At 37.5% G+C, this 19988-nt stretch overlaps 2 protein-coding genes across 6 annotated transcripts; both read left to right on the top strand.

Annotated features, from left to right (window-relative positions):
- Window positions 1-4851: 4851 nt before the first annotated feature.
- Window positions 4852-12330, top strand: LOC126618043 (26S proteasome non-ATPase regulatory subunit 1 homolog A). Its single transcript, XM_050286115.1, has 13 exons — window positions 4852-5228; window positions 6054-6123; window positions 6438-6543; window positions 6707-6818; window positions 6896-7064; window positions 8914-9377; window positions 9488-9623; window positions 9721-9969; window positions 10053-10273; window positions 10412-10670; window positions 10795-11027; window positions 11147-11648; window positions 11773-12330. Exons 1-13 carry the CDS (start codon window positions 5086-5088, stop codon window positions 12094-12096), a joined length of 2988 nt encoding a protein of 995 aa, XP_050142072.1. The 5' UTR covers window positions 4852-5085; the 3' UTR covers window positions 12097-12330.
- Window positions 12331-15996: 3666 nt separating this feature from the next.
- LOC126618050 (transcription factor FAMA) lies at window positions 15997-18302 on the top strand. Of its 5 annotated transcripts, none has more exons than XM_050286137.1 (5): window positions 15997-16118; window positions 16277-16383; window positions 16474-17226; window positions 17300-17767; window positions 17913-18302. In XM_050286137.1, exons 2-5 carry the CDS (start codon window positions 16357-16359, stop codon window positions 18003-18005), a joined length of 1341 nt encoding a protein of 446 aa, XP_050142094.1. In that variant the 5' UTR covers window positions 15997-16118; window positions 16277-16356; the 3' UTR covers window positions 18006-18302. The 5 variants fall into 5 exon arrangements, with proteins under 5 accessions (XP_050142094.1, XP_050142095.1, XP_050142096.1 ...); XM_050286138.1 differs by having other exon boundaries at window positions 16012-16162; window positions 16273-16383; XM_050286139.1 differs by having other exon boundaries at window positions 16012-16118; window positions 16273-16383.
- The last annotated feature ends 1686 nt before the right edge of the window (window positions 18303-19988 follow it).

Genomic DNA, 19988 nt, shown 5'->3' on the forward strand with positions numbered 1-19988 from the left:
TGGAGAGCATTGTCAACTTTGGTTTGGAAGAGCAACTCTGGATTGGAATTTGGAATAGCAACTTTGGGCATTGTCTACGAGTCCCACCTCCACCATAAATACCAAAACATCTTTATATATAAAGTCGAGGGCCCAATGAACAGTGTTTTTTGGTGTCACAAGTAGGGGTGGGTTCAAAAAATCGAAAACCGAAAAAAACCGAGCCGAACACTGAACTGAAACCGAAAAAAACCGAACCGAAAAAAAAATCGAACCGAACTAAGTGAACCGAACCGAACCGAAATAGGTTGGTTCGATTTCGGTTTTGATGGTCCAGAAACCGGACCAGACCGAACCGAACCGATTTATATAATTATTTAATATATATTAATTATATAAATCATATATAAATACTCAAAACCTAGAGGCAAGGTGTTTCGAACTCCTTACCTCTTAGTTAAGAGTGTTTGTTTCAGCCAACTTGACAACATGCTTTCTGTTGCTACAATCGTACTAGTATAATATTTATACTGATTTTGGATCTTTAATTCATTATAAGATTTCCAAACACAAAACCCTAGGCGCCCCATTTACTCTCCCATTTCATCTATTCCTAGTTCTGTCTTCTCAGTCTCTCTCTCTCCCATCGGCGAATTCTCAGCCTCTCTCTCTCCCATCGTCAAATTCTCAGCCTTTCTCTCTCCCACAGTGGAGCCATTGACCTTATCGCGGGTGATTCACTCGATGTGGATGACCCATTTGCGGCGGTGAACCTAGACGACCTTGCCCTCACGGCTCTTGAAGAGCCCGCAAACCACCTGGACCTCGTATTCCTTATGCACCAGGAACGGATGTCGGAGGAGAGAGGAGTGCTCATCAGCACGCGACGCATGCTGGATGACACGGTGAAGTGAGTCTTGCAGGCAGTGCAGGTTTGGTTCTGTTTTTGCTTTGTTTTTTCTGAAATTTGCTTATGCATTCACTTTTACTTTGCTTGTTCTTATGGAAGATTAGTATTAGTTCATTTCATACTTTTGTATCCGAATAAACCAACGAGTCCCAATTGTTTATTTTCGAGGTTAATTGATGAATTTTTGAACGAAAATTGGCTGATGTTGTTATTGGATTTGTCTATGTGGTAAAGATCTTTGGTTTTTGGGTCTTTACTCTTTATTAAAACCCTTGGTTCTCGTTTGTTTGGCTGTGTTCGAACAGGTGCTCATGGCTGGATGTTGCAATCGGCGAGGCGTCGGTTGGTTGGTGGCGAGGGTTTGTACTAGTAGGGATGCTCGGCGGCGGGTGCTTCAGTGGAAGCCCAGTTTTATTTTTTATTTTCTTGTTTGTATTTTATGGCCTGGGCCTTTACTGTTTGTTGGGTCTTTTGGGCTAATTTGGCAGTCCCCTTTTGGGCTAATTTACCAATATCCAGATTTTAAAAAAAAATGGAAAAAACCGAAACCGAAAAAAACCGAACAAAAAAAAACCGAAGAAAAACCAAACCGAACCGAACCGAACAGTAACTTCGGTTTGGTTTTCGGTTTCGGCCAAAAACGGAACCGAAATGAACCAAACCCACCCCTAGTCACAAGCTTCACAAAAAAGCATTGGACAAGAAATGCCCTTCAAACAAAAAACTTCAAAAGCAACTCAAAATAATGCATCGAATGTGGTAGGGGTATTTTCGTCATTTTAATAGTATTTTTTTAATAATTAATTTATTTTGTACAGTTTTTTTTTTAATAATTAATACCTCACAATAGGTTAGGAATAATGTGATTCAATTGGTTTTTCATTAAATATTATTTTCTCTATTTTTAAACAAGTTCAAAACATCTTAAGAGGCGTGTAATGCCGGTTATAAAAAAGGTTCATCGCATGCGGATAATAATGTGATTAAATTAGTTGTCAAATGATTTTTTCTTTTTTTTTAACAAATTATATTATCTACGAGGATGGGGTGGGCTTAGCCTCACAATGTGCTAGCAATAATGTGATTCAATCAATTGTTTATTAAATATTATTTTCTCTATTCTGAATATAAATTAAATAGAGACCGATTTTATTATGTAGATTGAGCTGCTTTAATTTGTTTATAAGGGGTTTCTTCTAGCATAATCTAAGATTATTCATTTACTTTAAATATTTGACTTTTCTTTTATCTATTTACGTATATAAATATATTTAAAATGTATAAATCGTGTATAGCATGCCATGATTCAAAAAATATCTGACCCGGACTTAAAGGCTAGTAATACTTAATGTGCACAAGCCTCTCCCAACGGCTGCCGGTGGAAACCCACTTTAGTCAGCAATTCGGTTGTGACCTACGTGCTTGTCCTTTGTCATTTCACAAGCCTATCAACCGTTGTAGATGGGCTTAAGAGCAAGTCCATCCGTTTTAGGGGCAAAAGTAAGGACAATGCAATTTATTGTTTTTCTCTATTCACTCTTAAATATTTTTACCGTTAAATTAATTATGGCCGTTGATTTTTCACCGTTGGATGGCCCAGATTATGCCGCATGACATATTGAAAAAGTTTTGAAAATCCAACGGTTGTCACTGCCAGCAGGCTCAAGGCCCGATTGCCGACGCCAGCCACTGCCAGCCACATAGGTGGGCCTGGGCTTCGGTTGCGTGACGTCATTGCCGACGCCAGCCACTGCCAGCAGGCTCAAGGCCCGATTGCCTCTCCGTTTTTGGACCGCTGGAACGCCCTTTTTTAGGCCTAGGGAAATTTAAACCCAAATTTAATACCTAATATACCCTTATAAACCCAATTCAATATTTGGATTTATTTTTACACCCATTGAACATCAGTTATCTCTACTAATTAATAAAACACTAATTGTCAACCAAAATCCTATAAAATTATCAGTTTAACCCTCTAATTAAAACAAAATATGAATAAGAAATATAGGGCATAAATGTAATTTCACACAACCAAATTTTACAATTTTTTTTTTCAAAACCTCGCATATATGTAATTCTAACATATCTCTAATTTATAAAATAAAAAATATATAAAAAAAAAACTTTCCACTCTCACATTCTCTATCACTATCTTCCTTTCTCCTTCTATTTCAAAAACAAAAATAAAATTTTTTCTCACACACTTTGTGTGTGCCCATATGCTAGTAATAATAAAAAACTAATTTACGGTTACACTTACTACGGAAAAACACAATCTGCAATGTGATCAATTTTTTTTTCTCAATCAAAGGAAATTTCATTAAAAGAGTAAGTTAATACAAATATAAGAATCACAAAATAAAAGAGTCCAAAACAACCAAGCAAAGCCAACTTCATATAAATAAATTACAATGAATAGGCCTAAAAGAGGCAGGCCATACTAACACAAAAGCAAAAAAAAACCTAGAATTGAAAAAAGCAAACAATCGCCTCCACCATATCAGCTGCCACCACCTAGAAGACGAACCAACGAACCAAATGGATCAATAGAAAATGGAGGTATATGGTAGTGCAAAAAGCAATGAACCATAATCCTACCAAATAGTGGAAAAAACACTTTAAAAGCCACTAACCACCGAAGAGTGCTGCAAATAAGATCCATAGAGGAAACTTCCATATAGTTAAGTAGTAGAGGTATATGGTAAAGGATATGTAGTGAGAATGATATTTTGAAGAGGAAAATGGCAGATTTGAGACAAGTTCAGGTGGACTGAAGCAAAGCTCATAAAACACTGAGATAGAAGCTCAAATCAAATACAACCGAGAAAAATAGACATAACAAGGTAAAAAAAATTTTGGGAAAAGAGAGAAGAAGACTGAAAATTGAAAGGATTTAGCTGCCACTGACCCCAACCGAAGAGAGTTGGCAATTGAGAATGAGTATTATAGGAAGGCCGACCCCAGGTTCCAATTTTATTAGCCAAGATTGTGCGATGTGACATACTTGTATCCAATAAAATGCGAGATGAATTTTGGAACTAAAATTTGCCCAACGGTTTTGAAAAGCCTAAAACTATTTAAAAATCCAATTAATGTCTTCTCGGCAATTTGATTAATGGAGTATGATTCTCCCTCCTCTTAATCTCTATCCCCTTCCATCCTCTCATATTTAAACGGTTTCGATTACGCCACGTCTACATCTTGTTTTGAATTTTTTATATAGAGAAATATGACCCTCTAGTTAATCAAATATTCATTATATACTATCATACCTATTTATTCGCATTATCGGTGGTCTAATTTTTTTTTTTGGTTAAATGATATATTTTGTTAAATTAGATGTTAGATCAGCCATCAACGAAATTTGAAGCCACGTTGTCATGCAAGGGCTCAATAACTTTATACTACTGTGATAAAGGGCTACTTGCTATTATCGGGGTAATCTATTACACTATGTTTAGATGAAGAAATTTAAGATTACTAAGGAATTTGAAAATGACGAAAATTGAAAAAATGAGATTTTATTTTCTAAAGTTTGTGAATTTTCTTGTTTGATTAACCTAAAAGAATAGTGAAATTGAATACGGAATTTGTTATTTTAAAATTTCAATCATATAAATTGGGAAATGACATATATTTACATGGAATTTAAATTTGAAAATTGGAAGTTCCAAATTCCAAGTTTTTTTCTACGCGAAAATTCTGAATTTCTATGTTTATGAATCTAAACAAAGGAATTAGTGTATGTCAATTTATAAACTCTGACTTTTACTCAAATTTATAGTCCAAATATAGTGTTAGATTCTGATTGGCGAGACAGTAAGGTGTGTAGGGTTTCATAATTTGAAAAATTGTTCAGTAAAATCGAATCCAATTTAAAAAGTAATTAGAATCCGGCTGGTCCATTGTAATTTGTAATAACTATATAAAAAGTATTTCTGACTTGTTGGGTAAGCATACTCTAATAAACCTCGAGAGACTAAAGAAGAACAAAGCAAATTCCCAATCACAAAAACCAGAACTCTACCACTCTCTCTCTCTCTCTCTCTCTCTCTCTCTCTCATTATTATATTATTTTTCTACTGGGGTGCTGCTAGGGTTTCGAATCCACTTTCCCCAAATCGGAATCCAAATCCTCCCGACCCCAATTCGAACGAACCCTAGGGCTCGTGTAAGCGGTCGGTGTCGGTGCGGCTATGGCGACCTTGGTGAGCTCCGCCGGTGGGTTACTGGCTATGCTGAATGAGACCCATCCCTTGCTCAAGCTCCACGCTTTGTCCAACCTCAACAGATTGGTTGACGGCTTTTGGCCCGAGATCTCGACTAGCGTAACCATCATGTACTTTCTCTCTTTCACCCTCTGTATTCGTTGAATTTTCGGGATTAGGGTTTGCATTTTGCTTGTTCTTCATCTGTTTGACAGGTTAGAAGCTTAGAGAAACAACTTTTGAAACTTAAGCCAAAATTGGGGAAGATTTGCGTTTGTATTATTTTTTTGAGAATTGAGTAATCAATGATGTGAAAGATTTGATATTTCGTGAAATTTTGTATAGTTTTGCACACTGTTTTTCTTTGTTATCATCAAAAGAGGGTTTCTTTTCTTGTGCAGTTAAGAAAATAAGGGTCTTGTGGGCTTGTCTGTTGGAGATCGGCAAATGTTTTTTGGGTGGTGATGGAATTGAGTGGTGTGTAGGTTATAGTAATTGATCATTCGGTGGTGAAGGTGATGACAGTATATTATCCAATAAGAAAGCAGATATGGAGTTATCATGATGGGGAGTTGACTGTATTTCACTAATTGCGGTGATGAATAAGAATGTGGATGAGGGTTTTGGTATTTTGAAGCCCTGATTATACTATATTTAGGACTGAATAGAAATATGTACTGCTTAGTTTTCCGTTTTGCTACTCAGTTTTCAAACATTACTGTCGAAGTAGTCAAGAGAAGGCTTAGAACTGGGGAGGTATTAACTGGGTTACGCTAGTGCCTTGTCAACTTTTGATTATGTGTCTTGTCATTACATGTTCGTTCTAGTGTTAGTGTGCTTCTATAACCTTAGTCACGCTTATGAGATTTTGGAAATGTTGCAACAATTAAACTTTGTAGTTTATCTTTTGTATTTTTCCTTTATTTGTTTCTTTTTTGAATAATATTGTTGTGCAGAGAAAGTTTGTATGAAGATGAGGAGTTTGATCTGCATCAGAGACAACTGGCTGCATTGCTTGTGTCAAAGGTAAAAATTAACTGTTCTGCTTTCTTGATTATTTGTTTCAAACTAGTGTGTGACAGACAAGATTGATTGTTACTTTCTGAATTTACTTGCGAGTTGCATCCAAGGGACTCAACTTGATTGAAAATAAATACTTGGAAGTTGAGAACTATTAGTTAACGAGAAATTTTAAATAATTACTTGTGAATTTGATCGGTAGGCGTTCAAATCCGTGTCTCTCTTCATCCTATTGTGAGGGAAGATTGCATATTTCATTGGATATGTAAGTTTTACTACCTTATATTTTCCTTATTTGACTTATGTTTTTTCTCACCTAGGTTTTCTACTATTTGGGTGAACTTAATGACTCACTTTCCTATGCCCTTGGAGCTGGTTCCTTGTTTGATGTGTCAGACGATTCTTATTATGTTCATACTCTTCTTGGTAAGAATGTTACTATGTTTTTTTTACTTGTACGAGAGAGAGAATATGAAACTTAGAGGTGTTAAAACATACAACTTTACTTCTCATCTATATACGGAAATTTGAGAAGGTATAATCTGACTGCATTTACATGAACTTTGTCGTGGTTTGCTCCTCTCTTCAGCCAAAGCTATAGATGAGTATGCCAGTCTGAAGTCAAAGGCAGCAGAATCCAATGCTGAATCAGTAAATGTGGATTCTAGGTTGGAGGCCATTGTGGAGAGAATGCTGAACAAGTATGCAGCCCTCTGATGATTTTAAATGCAATAATTGTTACCATTAGCTTTCTTACCCTTTTTTCCTTTCTATTTAGGTGCATCATGGATGGAAAATACCAACAAGCTATGGGTATTGCAATTGAATGTCGAAGATTGGATAAGCTTGAGGAAGCAATCATAAAAAGTGATAATGTTCAAGGAACCTTGTCATATTGCATTCATGTCTCTCATTCCTTTGTTAATCTTAGAGAATATAGACACGAGGTAAGGTTTTTCCTATTCACTGATGATACATTATTAGCATCTGTGCTATAAATACATGTGACTTGGTATCTCTTTTTTTTACCATCAAATTATTGCTAGTATGATGTTTCTGTTGTTATGCTGTCTGTATCAAGTATACCGTCTGTATCAAGTATACTGTCTAGGAATATGCAGTGATACATAAATCATTTTCTTGTTAGTTCCTGTTATAGAAGTATGTTGGTGCAATAAACTACATAGTTTCAATGTGTTCTTACACTTTCACAATGTAGTTAGGTTTCTCTTTCATAGTAATTTAAGGTGTGATAACATATAGGTCTTAGAGTTTGTGGAGTTATTTAAAATGGCAGAAAAGCTGCATTTAGAGTGCTAGTTTTTATTTTATTTTTTTATTTTTTTATAATGGTGGTATGGGTATTTGAGTTGAAGGTTGAGGTGAGTGAAAGGAAATGATTATTAGGAGAATTGTAACATATTTTCTAAATGTGGGGAGAAGTAGACTATTTTGAACTAATTGTAGTACACGTGGAACCTGTATTTTGATATCATTTTATATGTTGTTGGCTAGACAAGTAACATTAGGTTTACATATTTGTCTAACTTTTTATACTGCGTGCTCCAACACCTTTGGTTGTGTCTAGTGCGGTTAAGATTGTCTCCCTAATGGTACTCTTAACTTTTGTCGTTTATGGTGTTTTAAAATTTTGCCAAATCAGGGTTTTTATGTACAGGGGCCTGTATATGCCATGTTGCACGAATTATATGACCTTTGCATTGAATAATGCGGTTTACCCTTCTTTTCTTCTTCTTACATTTGTTTTCCTGGCTACCTTATTTCTAAGTTCAAACTAGTAACCAACAACTTCCAAACTATTTGATTGGAGATAGTATATGTTGTCCATGTGTCTGTCCCTTTTGTGTCTCCTTTTCTTCCGTTATGCTTCCAAAAGCACCATGTTTAACTTCTCACATTCTATTAATGCTTTGTTCTATGTTGGTTGATTGAATTAAGCTGTGTTCGAAAAGGCCCCGCCTAGGGCCATCTGCGTAGGCACTATGTGGCTGGCCACTGCCACAATTAATCTCTAGGCATTTACAAAATAAGAAAAGACGCCTATACTTGCCTAGGTACCCCCGCCCTGCCCACCTAGGCGGAATTGAGATCCTTTCTGGATCTCTGTGTCCGGAGCTCAGGGACTTGGAGATCCGGGTCCGTCGGCTCAAGACACAGAGATCCGGAGAGGACTCGATTGGCCTAGGCGCCCCCGCCTAGGTGGACATAAGCGCGAGCCTAGCCGGGCTGGTTGGTTTTGTGACTTTTTTGGCTTATTTTTTATTTATTTAAGAAAATAACTTGACTATCACTTAGACAGAAAATAGATAACTTCCATTTTGCATTTTGTGTTTTCCATAAATTGTAAGAGACTTGTTGGATACTTGGATGAACACCAATTGTAAATATGTTTCCCATGTCTTCAATATTTTCTAGTACATTGTAATTTATATATCATTTCATTTTGCAATTTATGTTTCCCATTACGATTATGTATTTTGTTTTAATATAAGTAGACACTTGTTTATTATATAATAATTTAATTGAAATACAAAAAACCAGCCTAGGCCCCGTCCTTTCAATTCTGTTTCTGTTTTGACAATTTCCCTTTGGAATTAGGATTAGGGTATTGCGGTAGTTATAGAGTTTATTTTCATTTGGTAGTGGACTACTTGTTCGACTGTTTTTGCCCCTTAGTAAAGACAAAAGAGTTGTCTATCTCAAGTCATGCCTTGTGCTAATTTTGTTTATCATGTAGAGCGACAAGCATTTGAACTCGTTTGTGTCTTTGTACAGGTCCTTCGTCTTCTTGTCAAAGTGTATCAGAAGCTACCTTCTCCTGATTACTTGAGCATTTGCCAGTGTCTCATGTTCCTGGATGAACCAGAAGGTGTAGCGAACATATTGGAAAAGCTTCTGCGATCTGAAGACAAGGATGATGCACTTTTGGCATATCAAATAGCCTTTGATCTAATAGAGAATGAGCACCAAGCCTTTCTCTTAAATGTGAGAAACCGCCTTTCACCTCCTAAGACTCAACCTTCAGAACCTGTGCAGCCAGAATCAACTGAAGCTTCTCAAAATGAGAGTTCTGCTGCAGAGGATGTTCAAATGACAGATGAACGTTCTACTCCTAATGTGACTGTGAATGAAGATCCGAAAGAAGTGGTCTATTCTGAAAGGCTGACAAAAATTAAAGGAATTTTGTCTGGAGAAACGTCAATACAGTTGACTTTACAATTTTTGTACAGTCATAACAAGTGAGGCTGCTATATTTTTCCTTGAATTTTTTTATTTCATTAATTTACGAAGTAGTTTTGGAATACAGTGATTGAGAAGTGGTTTGACCGTTTTTGTGATTTGCATATAGGTCCGATCTTCTTATTTTGAAGACAATAAAGCAGTCGGTCGAGATGAGGAATAGTGTATGCCATAGTGCTACAATTTATGCTAATGCAATTATGCATGCTGGAACAACCGTGGACACGTTCCTGAGGGAGAATCTGGTAAGCCAGATATCTCAGCTTTTCCCTTAGATCTTTTGCAATGATATATTTTCTATGAGTATTGAGTATTGACCACTTTGGTTCTACAAATTCTCAGGACTGGTTAAGTAGAGCTACAAATTGGGCTAAGTTCAGTGCAACAGCAGGGCTAGGTGTCATCCACAGAGGCCACTTGCAGCAGGGAAGATCGCTGATGGCACCTTACTTGCCTCAGGGTGCAGCAGGTGGTGGTGGAAGTCCATATTCAGAAGGTGGTGCTCTGTATGCTTTGGGTCTGATTCATGCCAACCATGGCGAGGGCATCAAACAATTCCTTCGCGATAGCCTGCGCAGTACTAATGTGGAGGTGTGCATTATATACTAGTGTTTATATTTTTTTGTGCACATAAGTACATTGCTAAAATTTTCTAATGGGACCTTTTGATGCAGGTTATTCAACATGGTGCATGCTTAGGTCTTGGCTTGTCAGCTTTAGGAACTGCCGATGAAGAGATCTATGATGACATTAAAAGTGTGCTATATACTGACAGTGCCGTTGCTGGTGAAGCTGCTGGGATTAGTATGGGTTTGCTTATGGTTGGAACTGCAAGTGAGAAGGCTAGTGAGATGCTTGCCTATGCACATGAGACACAGCATGAAAAGATTATCAGGTATAGATCATTAAGTGGTTAGTTTTTTACTCGTGTTGTGCTCTTGTGGAGTTCTTGTGATAAATTAAAATAAATTAAGAATGATTTATCGATGAAGGTGATCTGTGGTCTGCGCTAACTGTGTACTGTATGTTATAGAGGGTTAGCATTGGGGATTGCTCTGACGGTATATGGGAGAGAAGAAGAAGCTGACACTCTAATTGAGCAGATGACAAGAGATCAAGATCCTATTCTACGTTATGGTGGCATGTATGCACTGGCGTTGGCCTACAGTGGAACAGCAAACAACAAAGCCATCCGTCAGCTACTGCATTTTGCTGTATCAGATGTGAGTGATGATGTTAGGAGGACTGCTGTTCTAGCACTTGGGTTTGTCTTGTACTCCGAGCCAGAGCAGGTTTGTACTTTCTTGTTTTTCCATATTTATGTTTCTGATACAGCATCATCTGCCGATGCCCTTTTTTACTTTTCTTTTGATCTAACAAATACCTTATATGTCTAAATTGCATTGGTATTTGTAGACACCTCGAATTGTCTCCCTGCTATCTGAATCCTACAATCCTCATGTTCGATATGGTGCTGCTCTTGCCGTAGGCATTTCTTGTGCTGGTACTGGCTTGAGTGAGGCCATTTCTTTGCTAGAGCCTCTAACTTCAGATGTGGTTGATTTTGTGCGCCAAGGTGCCCTCATTGCAATGGCGATGGTCATGGTCCAAATTAGTGAAGCCAGTGATTCTCGCGTTGGAGCATTCAGGTACTGTCTTTGTAAAACTGCCACTTTTCCGAACTCTATCTCTCTCTCTCTCTCTCTCTCTCTCTCTCTCTCTCTCTCTCTCTCTCTCCCCATCTCATTTTGCAACAATTTTTGTGTAGGCGGCAATTGGAGAAAATAATTCTTGACAAGCATGAGGACACCATGAGCAAAATGGGTGCAATCTTGGCCTCTGGGATTCTTGATGCTGGGGGAAGAAATGTGACGATCAGACTGCTTTCCAAGACGAAACATGATAAAGTTACTGCAGTTGTTGGCCTTGCTGTTTTCAGCCAATTTTGGTACTGGTATCCCCTTATATACTTTTTAAGCTTGTCATTCTCACCAACGGCTTTGATAGGACTGAACTCGGACCTGAAAGTTCCGAAGTTTGAGTTCCTTTCACATGCGAAGCCTTCGCTGTTTGAATATCCTAAACCCACCACTGTGCCAACCACTACGTCGGCCATAAAACTGCCCACTGCTGTGCTGTCAACATCTGCAAAGGCCACAAAAGCTAGGGCCAAGAAAGAAGCAGAGAAGGCAAATGCTGAAAAATTATCTGGGGCCGAGACTTCTGGAAAAGGAAAATCATCGAGTGAGAAAGATGGGGATGCAATGCAGGTAAGCAGTATGGGCATAATGCTGCAATGCCATCTTTTTTTCTTCTTCCTTCCTTCCCAATACAGTCCTTAGTTTATGACATCATAACTGTTCTTAATCGAAACCACCTTATTCTCTTTGGCAGGTTGATAACTCAACAGAGAAGAAATCAGAGCCTGAGCCTTGTTTTGAGATTTTGACAAACCCAGCTAGGGTGGTTCCTGCTCAGGAGCAATACATTAAATTTCTGGAAGATAGCCGATATGTGCCAGTCAAGTTAGCACCATCTGGATTTGTTCTCTTGAGAGACCTGAAACCAGATGAACCTGAGGTACTTTCACTTACAGACACACCGTCTTCCACAGCATCACCTGCTGGTGGAGCAGCAGCAGGACAGCCGGCAGCCACTGCAGCCATGGCAGTCGATGAGGAACCACAGCCTCCTCAAGCCTTTGAATACACTGCATGATTCTCAGTTTAGTAAGTCGGAATGGTATTCTGAATATTCCTCGGGTATTGTTGACTAGATCGTTTTACTTTCCGGCGAAAATGTTGAATTTTCAATTTCATCTGATTTCAAGAGTTTTGAATTCGCTGGTCATCAACGGTGACACTGGTTGTCTGAACGAAATTTCACATTGCATCGGAGTCATGAATGCTCATCACTTCTGTTAGTTGCTTTATCGACAAAAATTTTCGTCAATCGGTCAGTGATACCATGTATTTTCGCTTTAACTTGGAAGTATTGAAGGCTTTGATGCCGCCTAACAACAAACAACCTGGATTACACCAAGAAGATGAGCGGATGATCAAACTTGTTTCCAATAGTTAAAGGAAAGGAAACAAAATCACATTTTCACCGCCGACTTAACTGCATGAGGAGCTGAGACCGTGTGGTGTTGGCTTTCGGTTTGCCAACTTTGATTGCGAAAACCCACCTCCTCGGCTCCCTTCTATTAATGTTAAGAGAGAATTGGTTCGCAATAATATGTAGGGGTGGATTTTTTTTCAAATTATTGTGCCAACTGAGTTACCAACCTTAACAAACTGATTTTGTGCCAATCGATAATGACACAGTATTGTATTGAATTTAAATTTTATGGTACGGTATTGGTATTTGATATCATTACCGATGGCAATACGTACTGTACCAAAAAAATATGAATATATATTACCTTATTTTTATTTATAACATATATAATATTTTAATAATATTAAATGGTATCAACTTAAATTCTTTTTCTAAATACTACTGATATGTTTTCTTTGTATGTATGTAGGCTTGACATAGGCTCAACCTCAACCTTTTATAAGTTCAATGCCTCCTCCAAATGCCTCTACATCTCAAGCTTGAAGAATTGATCACTGAAGTTTTATTTTTTGAAGTTTAGATCCCACTTCCAATTTTCATTTGGTTTGAAAATTTTAACTTCTATTTGGATTGTAAACTTAACAATTCTATTTGATTTTGGTTTGTAACCTTAATTTCCATTATGTATCTTCATGCATCATTTGACTTACTATATGTGCGTGAATTGTGAATGGTGAATGATTGATGAATTTAGGTTACAAGATATGAGATAAATGCACACAAAAAGTCTTGCACTTGAATTGGGTTGAATTTTTTTTTCTTCAGCTTTTGGCCCAAAATAAAGTAGTAATTATCGTTACATACCATGCCAACTGAACTATTTAACATACAAAAATTTGGTATTCCGAATTTTGCCAAACCAAAAGCTTAGTACAGTAAATTCGGTAACGTTCTGGAGTTTTGGTAAAGTAACCGTACCGAACCTACCGCTAAGAATATGTGCGGCTAAAATACTAGATTGAAACCAAACAAAAAGCAACAACAACCAAACTTTATCCCACCAAGAAGGGGTCAGCTGTATGAATTAGAGTGTCATTGTACTTGGTTTTGCGCTAAGTATTCCGTTAGCTCTAAGTACTTCATATATTTTCTTATGGTCTCTTTGCAAGTCTTCTTAAATCTTCTCCTACCCCTTTTATCCTGAACTTTGGAAAAAAAAATATTGATTTGCATGCCTAGATTTAGCTAGGGTGATTAGAGTAGTGTGTTTTCGCAGCTTAAAATAAACTTTTCGTAGCTTAAAATAAACTTACATAGTCGAAAGTTGAAGCCAAACAATAGTACAATATAAATAATGGGAAAAAAAATGGAACTTTAACAAAAAGCTCTCGGTACCGTTCACTTTAAAGAAAAACCATATTTTTACATTAAAAAGTCAATCATGGTATTATTCACTTTACCTTTTATTTTGTTCTTATCGTTAAAACTTAAAGTTTTTAAACTCTTTTCATTAATGTGAACATGGAAATTTCCTAAAACGAAAGAGACAAGAACAACGTGCACAAACAAATATTTGTATTTTGATGATTTTGGGTTACAATCTCTCTCAATTTTGATCATCTGATTCGATCTCCGTAAGGTGTTGATTTGTGGATGTTTCGTTGATCCAAGGGCCGTCGAGGCTTGATCTTGGATGAACTATTGGAAGTTTCTTCAAAGGGCCGTGGGCTTGATCTTTGAAGGTGGATTTGAGCGGATCTTCAAATGGGCTTTTGGGCTTGATCTTTGAAGAACAGTGATGAACGGATCTCCAAGGGCTTTTGGGCTTGATCTTGAAGAACAGTGATGAACGGATCTTCAAGGGCTTTTGGGCTTGATCTTGAAGAACGGTTGGATGTGTGGATTTGTCGACGTTGTTGATCCAAAGGGCCGTTGGGGCTTGATCTTGGATAAACGGATGATGAACGATGGTGCTTTCTTCAAGGGCCGTCGGGGCTTGATCTTGAATTGGTGGATGGTTGTTGATCCAAAGGGCCGTTGGGGCTTGATCTTGGAAGAACGATGAACGAAGAACGAAGAACACTTTCTTCAAGGGCCGTCGGGGCTTGATCTTGGAAGAACGATGAACGAAGAACGAAAAAGGCTTTCTTGATTCTTCGGGAACCTGGATGCTTGAGAGCTTCGGAGTTTCAGAGCTTCAGAGCTTCAAGGTGTAATATGAATTGGTTCCCTTAAATGAATGCATTAGCCTTCTATTTATAGAATTCTCCAAGACCTAATTTTGAATATAATATTCCAGATGAAATAAGTCGTTTCTGCTAGGTGTTGACACGTGTCCTGTTTGATGACTTTTCCAATTTATTTCGATTTTCGTTGAGTCACACGCTACGTGTAAAATTTATGTAATACATGAGCGTTGACACTTTGATTTATTGGTCAACATTTATTTACCGAAATTTCGATGTCTACAATTAATTTTTAAAAAAAATATTGATTTGCAGGCCTAGACTTAGCTAGGGTGATTAAAATAATGTATTTCTCCTTATACACCCAAGTCTGAATCACCTTCCCTTATAATTTAGTTGAATATGTGGTATAGAATGAACTTTGTTAACTAAAAAAGGACAAAAGATAATTAATATATGGGACAAGGATCCTCTCCTGAGCAATTCCCTAGGGATCCTAGGGATCCCGCAATCTTGTCCGTTCATCGTATATCGTGTGGTCAGAAATCATTTAAAATTTAATTTTTAAAATTCAAATATAAATAGTACCTAACGAAAACTGACCGTACGATATAAAATGAACGGACAAGATTGCGGGATCCCTAGGATCCTAGGGAATTGCTCAGGAGAGGATCCTGGTCCTAATTTATGTACAACCTCTTTTTTCTTCAGTTAAAAAATAGAATAAAAAAATCAATAATAAAATAACGGGGTTTGTTAATTGGACATTTGGACACTTTAATGAGTTACTATTCCAATGTTGTTGTCACTTGAATGGGAGCAGAAAGCACCGCTCTGATAATAACTGATTTTATCGATCAAATGTAAGAAATTTGGCAATGTACATTTTTCATTTCCGATAATATGCCATCAATTAAATCATTACGAAATTATATGCAGCTTAGTTAAAAGTTATAGATTTATTTTGACTATTTTTTAAGACAATATTACAAACTAGATAAGAAAAATATAATACAAATGTGATATGAATAATATAGTAAGAGTATCATTTCTGTTTTTTTAATTGTATTTTCAGAAAAGTGAGTTTAAGATTAGAAAAAGAAGAATAAAGTCTCATGAATCTTGTTGGTAGGTTAATATATATCTCTTTGAAAAGTTGTAAAGTTGAAATGATGAAATTAATCTTTGACAAAGCGCTCAGCCTTAATATTGGTCATGGGGTGAGTATACCAGTGGCGCTAGCTCGTGTCCTGTGACACCCATAAATTAAAGAAGGCCGTGAAAGTGAGGTGAAACTGTGACAACAATATTAATCCCACAAGGCTCCTTCTCCTCTCTCTCTCTCTCTCTCTCTCTCTCGTACACACACACACACACACACAAATATACATATATTATATATACACACACACACACACACACACATAGATAAGACGACATAACTGAACCACGTAGCCAAATCTCAACATTTCTAGTTCTTTCTTCTCAAAGCAGGTGGTTGTTTGGTTGGGGTCCAGTTCCTCGTCATAGATAAATTTGTAGAGATGCTAAATCTTCATGATTACTGTTATCAAACTTTGTCACTATCTTCAAGCAATTGATTTTTTTACAGTTCGTAATTTCATGCATTATTTATCACCTTTTTCAGATAGGGTAATTTGTCTCTGCATGAAATCAGCTCCTGGCCCTAGCTAGGGTTTTCGAGTTTTACTGGGTCATCAAATATTTATATATGGAGAAGGAAGAGAACAACTATTCGGTACAAAATTAATCTCACACAGCTTAATTATCATCACTTCAGTTCATCACCATGTTGTTTTTTTGCTCTGACGACTTCGAAACATTGCAGGCTTTTATGCCGCCTAGCAACTTCAACAACCTGGATTACACCCTAGATCATCATCAAGAAGATCAACAGATGATGAAGTCTCGTGTCGACGAGACTAATTCCAGTGACAACAACAATGGAATGGTGAATTACTTGATGTACAATCATCATCAACTACAACAACAACAGCAGCAGCAGCAAATAAGCACGCAATTAGCTCCAGCAGGGTTTTGTGGTTCAACTAGTACTTCTTTTGACAAACTGAGCTTCGCCGATGTGATGCAGTTTGCCGATTTTGGACCAAAGTTGGCGTTAAACCAAACCAAGATTTCGGAGGAAGAGCCCGCGATTGACCCTGTTTACTTCCTCAAGTTTCCGGTGTTGAACGACAAGTTGGACAACAATCAAGACCAGTCGATGTCTCTCATGGTTCCACAAGCTGAAGAGAGATTCACAGGGTTGGGTGAAGAAGACAAGACTAAGTCAATGGAAGAAGAACAAGACGAGGAAGGTCGGGTTTCTGGTAGTAATAATTCAGTGCAGAAGATCCACTTTCTTGGAGAAGATCTTCAAAATAACCCTATAGGAGGAGGAGTACAACCGGAGCCTGCAGCAGCCAAGAACAAAAGAAAAAGACCACGAACTACCAAGACGACTCAAGAAGTTGAGAGCCAGCGGATGACTCATATTGCGGTTGAAAGAAACCGCCGGAAGCAAATGAATGAGCATCTTCGTGTGCTCCGTTCCCTCATGCCGGGCTCATACGTACAAAGAGTATGTATATATACTGTTTAATTTGTTTATTTGAATATTGGTTAATAACTAATTCAATGTGTACATTATATAGGGGGATCAAGCTTCTATAATTGGTGGAGCCATAGAGTTCGTGAGAGAACTGGAGCAACTACTTCAGTGCTTGGAATCACAGAAGAGGCGAAGGCTCTTAGGAGAAGCACCTCCAAGACAAGTGGGAGATTCTGCCACGGCGGCGGCTATGGCAGTACAGGCAGCTGAAGGCGGGGGAGAACCATTAATATTTCCGGCCGCTAATTTACCTATTACTAATCCAAATGATCCGATTAAGTTTGTGGACTATGAAACTGGGCTTCGTGAAGAAACTGCAGAGAACAAGTCGTGCTTTGCGGATGTTGAGGTGAAGGTTTTAGGGTTTGATGCGATGATCAAGATTCTATCTCAGAGGAGACCGGGGCAGCTGATTAAGGCCATCGCTGCGCTTGAGGATTTGCAGCTTAATATCCTTCACACTAACATTACCACCATTGAGCAAACTGTTCTATATTCCTTTAATGTCAAGGTATGTACGTATTATAGATAATAAGCGATGCTATTTAGACATAGAAAACTGACACACTTACTAACACTCTCAGAAATTTACAAGCATATCTGATTAATAATTTGGAGAGTTAATGAGTTAATTATATGCATGGTATGATGGGCAGGTTGGGAGTGAATCGAGGTTCACAGCTGAAGATATTGCAAGTTCAGTTCAGCAGATATTCAGTTTTATCCATGCAAACACCGCCAGCATGTGATCATGCACGAGATCGATGATCATGTTCAAGTAGCTAGCTACTTTTGTTGAAGAAAGATCAAGATCATGAATCTGGATCAGTTTAATTTTTTTCGTGATGCCCCTGCCACTTGAATCTTATCATTAGTACTACCGTCTTGGTTTATTAAATAAAGAAAATTGATCTAGCAAAGTGGTCCCTGGTATCTATAATACCACTTTAAATTTCCCATTTTCCTTAAATTACTTCATCTTACACATTGTTTGTAAAAGGCATGTAGTCCTAAATCTCTTCCAAAGCAATAAGTAGTTTAATTTACATGCCTCTCCAGTTTCTTGGTTGAATGTCTAGTTTATATATATAGTACTGAGCTATATATTCATAATCATATGATTTGATATATTATGTTAATATCATACAAAACGTAAAATTAGAGAGTTGTTATTCAAATTACAAATATATCAATCGCTCTTTTTCTATACCAGTTAAACGAATGTAAATGAGTGAACCGTATGCATGATTTCTTGTATTATAACTAGATTTTAACGATGGTATATATTGCTGGCCATAGTTTGTACAAAGGTAAGAACCATGCATATGTGATATCCTTTTCCAAAGGTGGAGTTGATCTCTCTCTCTCTCTCTCTCTCTCTCTCTCTCTCTCTGTGGTGGGGAAGGCTAGTTTGGACTTTGGAGTAGACAAGTTCTGTATTTTGTCATGCATGGTTGAAACTTGAAAATAATTTTGGAAGGTCAACGGGTCCCCGTACCTTGTTGCCGTGGGAGGTTGACTTGTCAGAAATGACTCTTTTGGTGGTATTCGGCTGCACTCAGATGACCAAGATGTTGCCAAAGCTTAGAGGGGCCCTTGGTCTTTCAAATTTGTGCAGGTTCACCCATCACCATTTCAATTATATATGTTCGCTCACTCACATTTGTCTTAATTAAGGAGGGTTGACCCTCTTCCAAGTGATTCACTCAGAGAGAATGGGAGACCCCCTTCATTATTCAACAAGGGTTATTGTACTTGTCCTTGTATCTGTATGTATACATGCCTCCTATAAAAAGTCAATGGGTAACGATAGTGGCACGACGTACATATAACTTTTGTTGTTATTGGCACATTTCCAAAAAAAGTTATACTAGTTTAAAAAAAAGATGCTTTTCTTTTTTAACAACAAAAAATATTGTGTGAAAGCAATAAATATGAGGCCAAAATTTAACAAGACAAAATATGATAAAATCAAGCAATTCAGAAAATAACACAAAAGTTTATACTAATTTGGCATAAGCATATGTTCAATTTGAATATGGCGAGAAAATTCCATTAATCTCAAATGAAGAATATGTAAGAGTGTTTAAGCACTCACAAACACCACATCCTAATAAACGCAATAGCTCTCGCAAAAACAGAGAACAAATATAAAGAAGATGAGAATACGCTTCAAATTTCCCCTCTCACAAGATCACTAAAGTAGCACTACTAGCTTTAAATAGGTTGAGCAAATGAGCTAAAAAAAACTATTCTTTCTCTAGGTGGGATGTCGGTTGAACTCTCTGGCCCTGTTTGGAGGGCTGAATGAGATAGGTTGTGATCAATTAAAATAAATTTAAGTCCAGTCCGTTGTTTATTGTGTCAAATATGAGATGGACAAGACTGGACATGATGGGTTATGAGTCCACAATAGAGTGAGTTATTTAACATATCTTTATATATGAGTTACAAGTCATATCTTACGAGTTACAAGTCCCTGCCAACCAATCATGTCCCTAAAACCCAATCTCATATAGCCCACCAAACGGATTTTGTTTTCACTCACTTCTTCATAATGATGAATTTGTGTCTTAGATATGTCTCACAAAGCAAACCTAGCCACTTTCACGTGGCACTTACATGATATGCAAACGGATTTTGTTTTCACTCACTTCTTCTTGTTACTCACCGAAGTTGCTACACACCCACAAATTATACTAACAATCTCTTACAAAGGTGCAAAACTCTAG

The sequence above is a fragment of the Malus sylvestris genome, chromosome 4 (genome assembly GCF_916048215.2).
Source record: "Malus sylvestris chromosome 4, drMalSylv7.2, whole genome shotgun sequence".
NCBI classification, from domain to species: Eukaryota; Viridiplantae; Streptophyta; class Magnoliopsida; order Rosales; family Rosaceae; genus Malus; species Malus sylvestris.

What these genes read in the sequence shown, in the direction of transcription:
- LOC126618050 (XM_050286135.1), top strand. Translation starts at nt 16,435, where the DNA reads ATGTTGTTTTTTTGCTCTGACGACTTCGAAACATTGCAGGCTTTTATG. An exon ending in CGGGCTCATACGTACAAAGA is followed by an intron (nt 17,227 to 17,299) that starts GTATGTATATAT and finishes TACATTATATAG; the next exon opens with GGGGATCAAGCTTCTATAAT. An exon ending in TATATTCCTTTAATGTCAAG is followed by an intron (nt 17,768 to 17,912) that starts GTATGTACGTAT and finishes TATGATGGGCAG; the next exon opens with GTTGGGAGTGAATCGAGGTT.
- LOC126618043 (XM_050286115.1), top strand. Translation starts at nt 5,086, where the DNA reads ATGGCGACCTTGGTGAGCTCCGCCGGTGGGTTACTGGCTATGCTGAAT. An exon ending in GTGGAGAGAATGCTGAACAA is followed by an intron (nt 6,819 to 6,895) that starts GTATGCAGCCCT and finishes CTTTCTATTTAG; the next exon opens with GTGCATCATGGATGGAAAAT. An exon ending in TGCGCAGTACTAATGTGGAG is followed by an intron (nt 9,970 to 10,052) that starts GTGTGCATTATA and finishes CTTTTGATGCAG; the next exon opens with GTTATTCAACATGGTGCATG.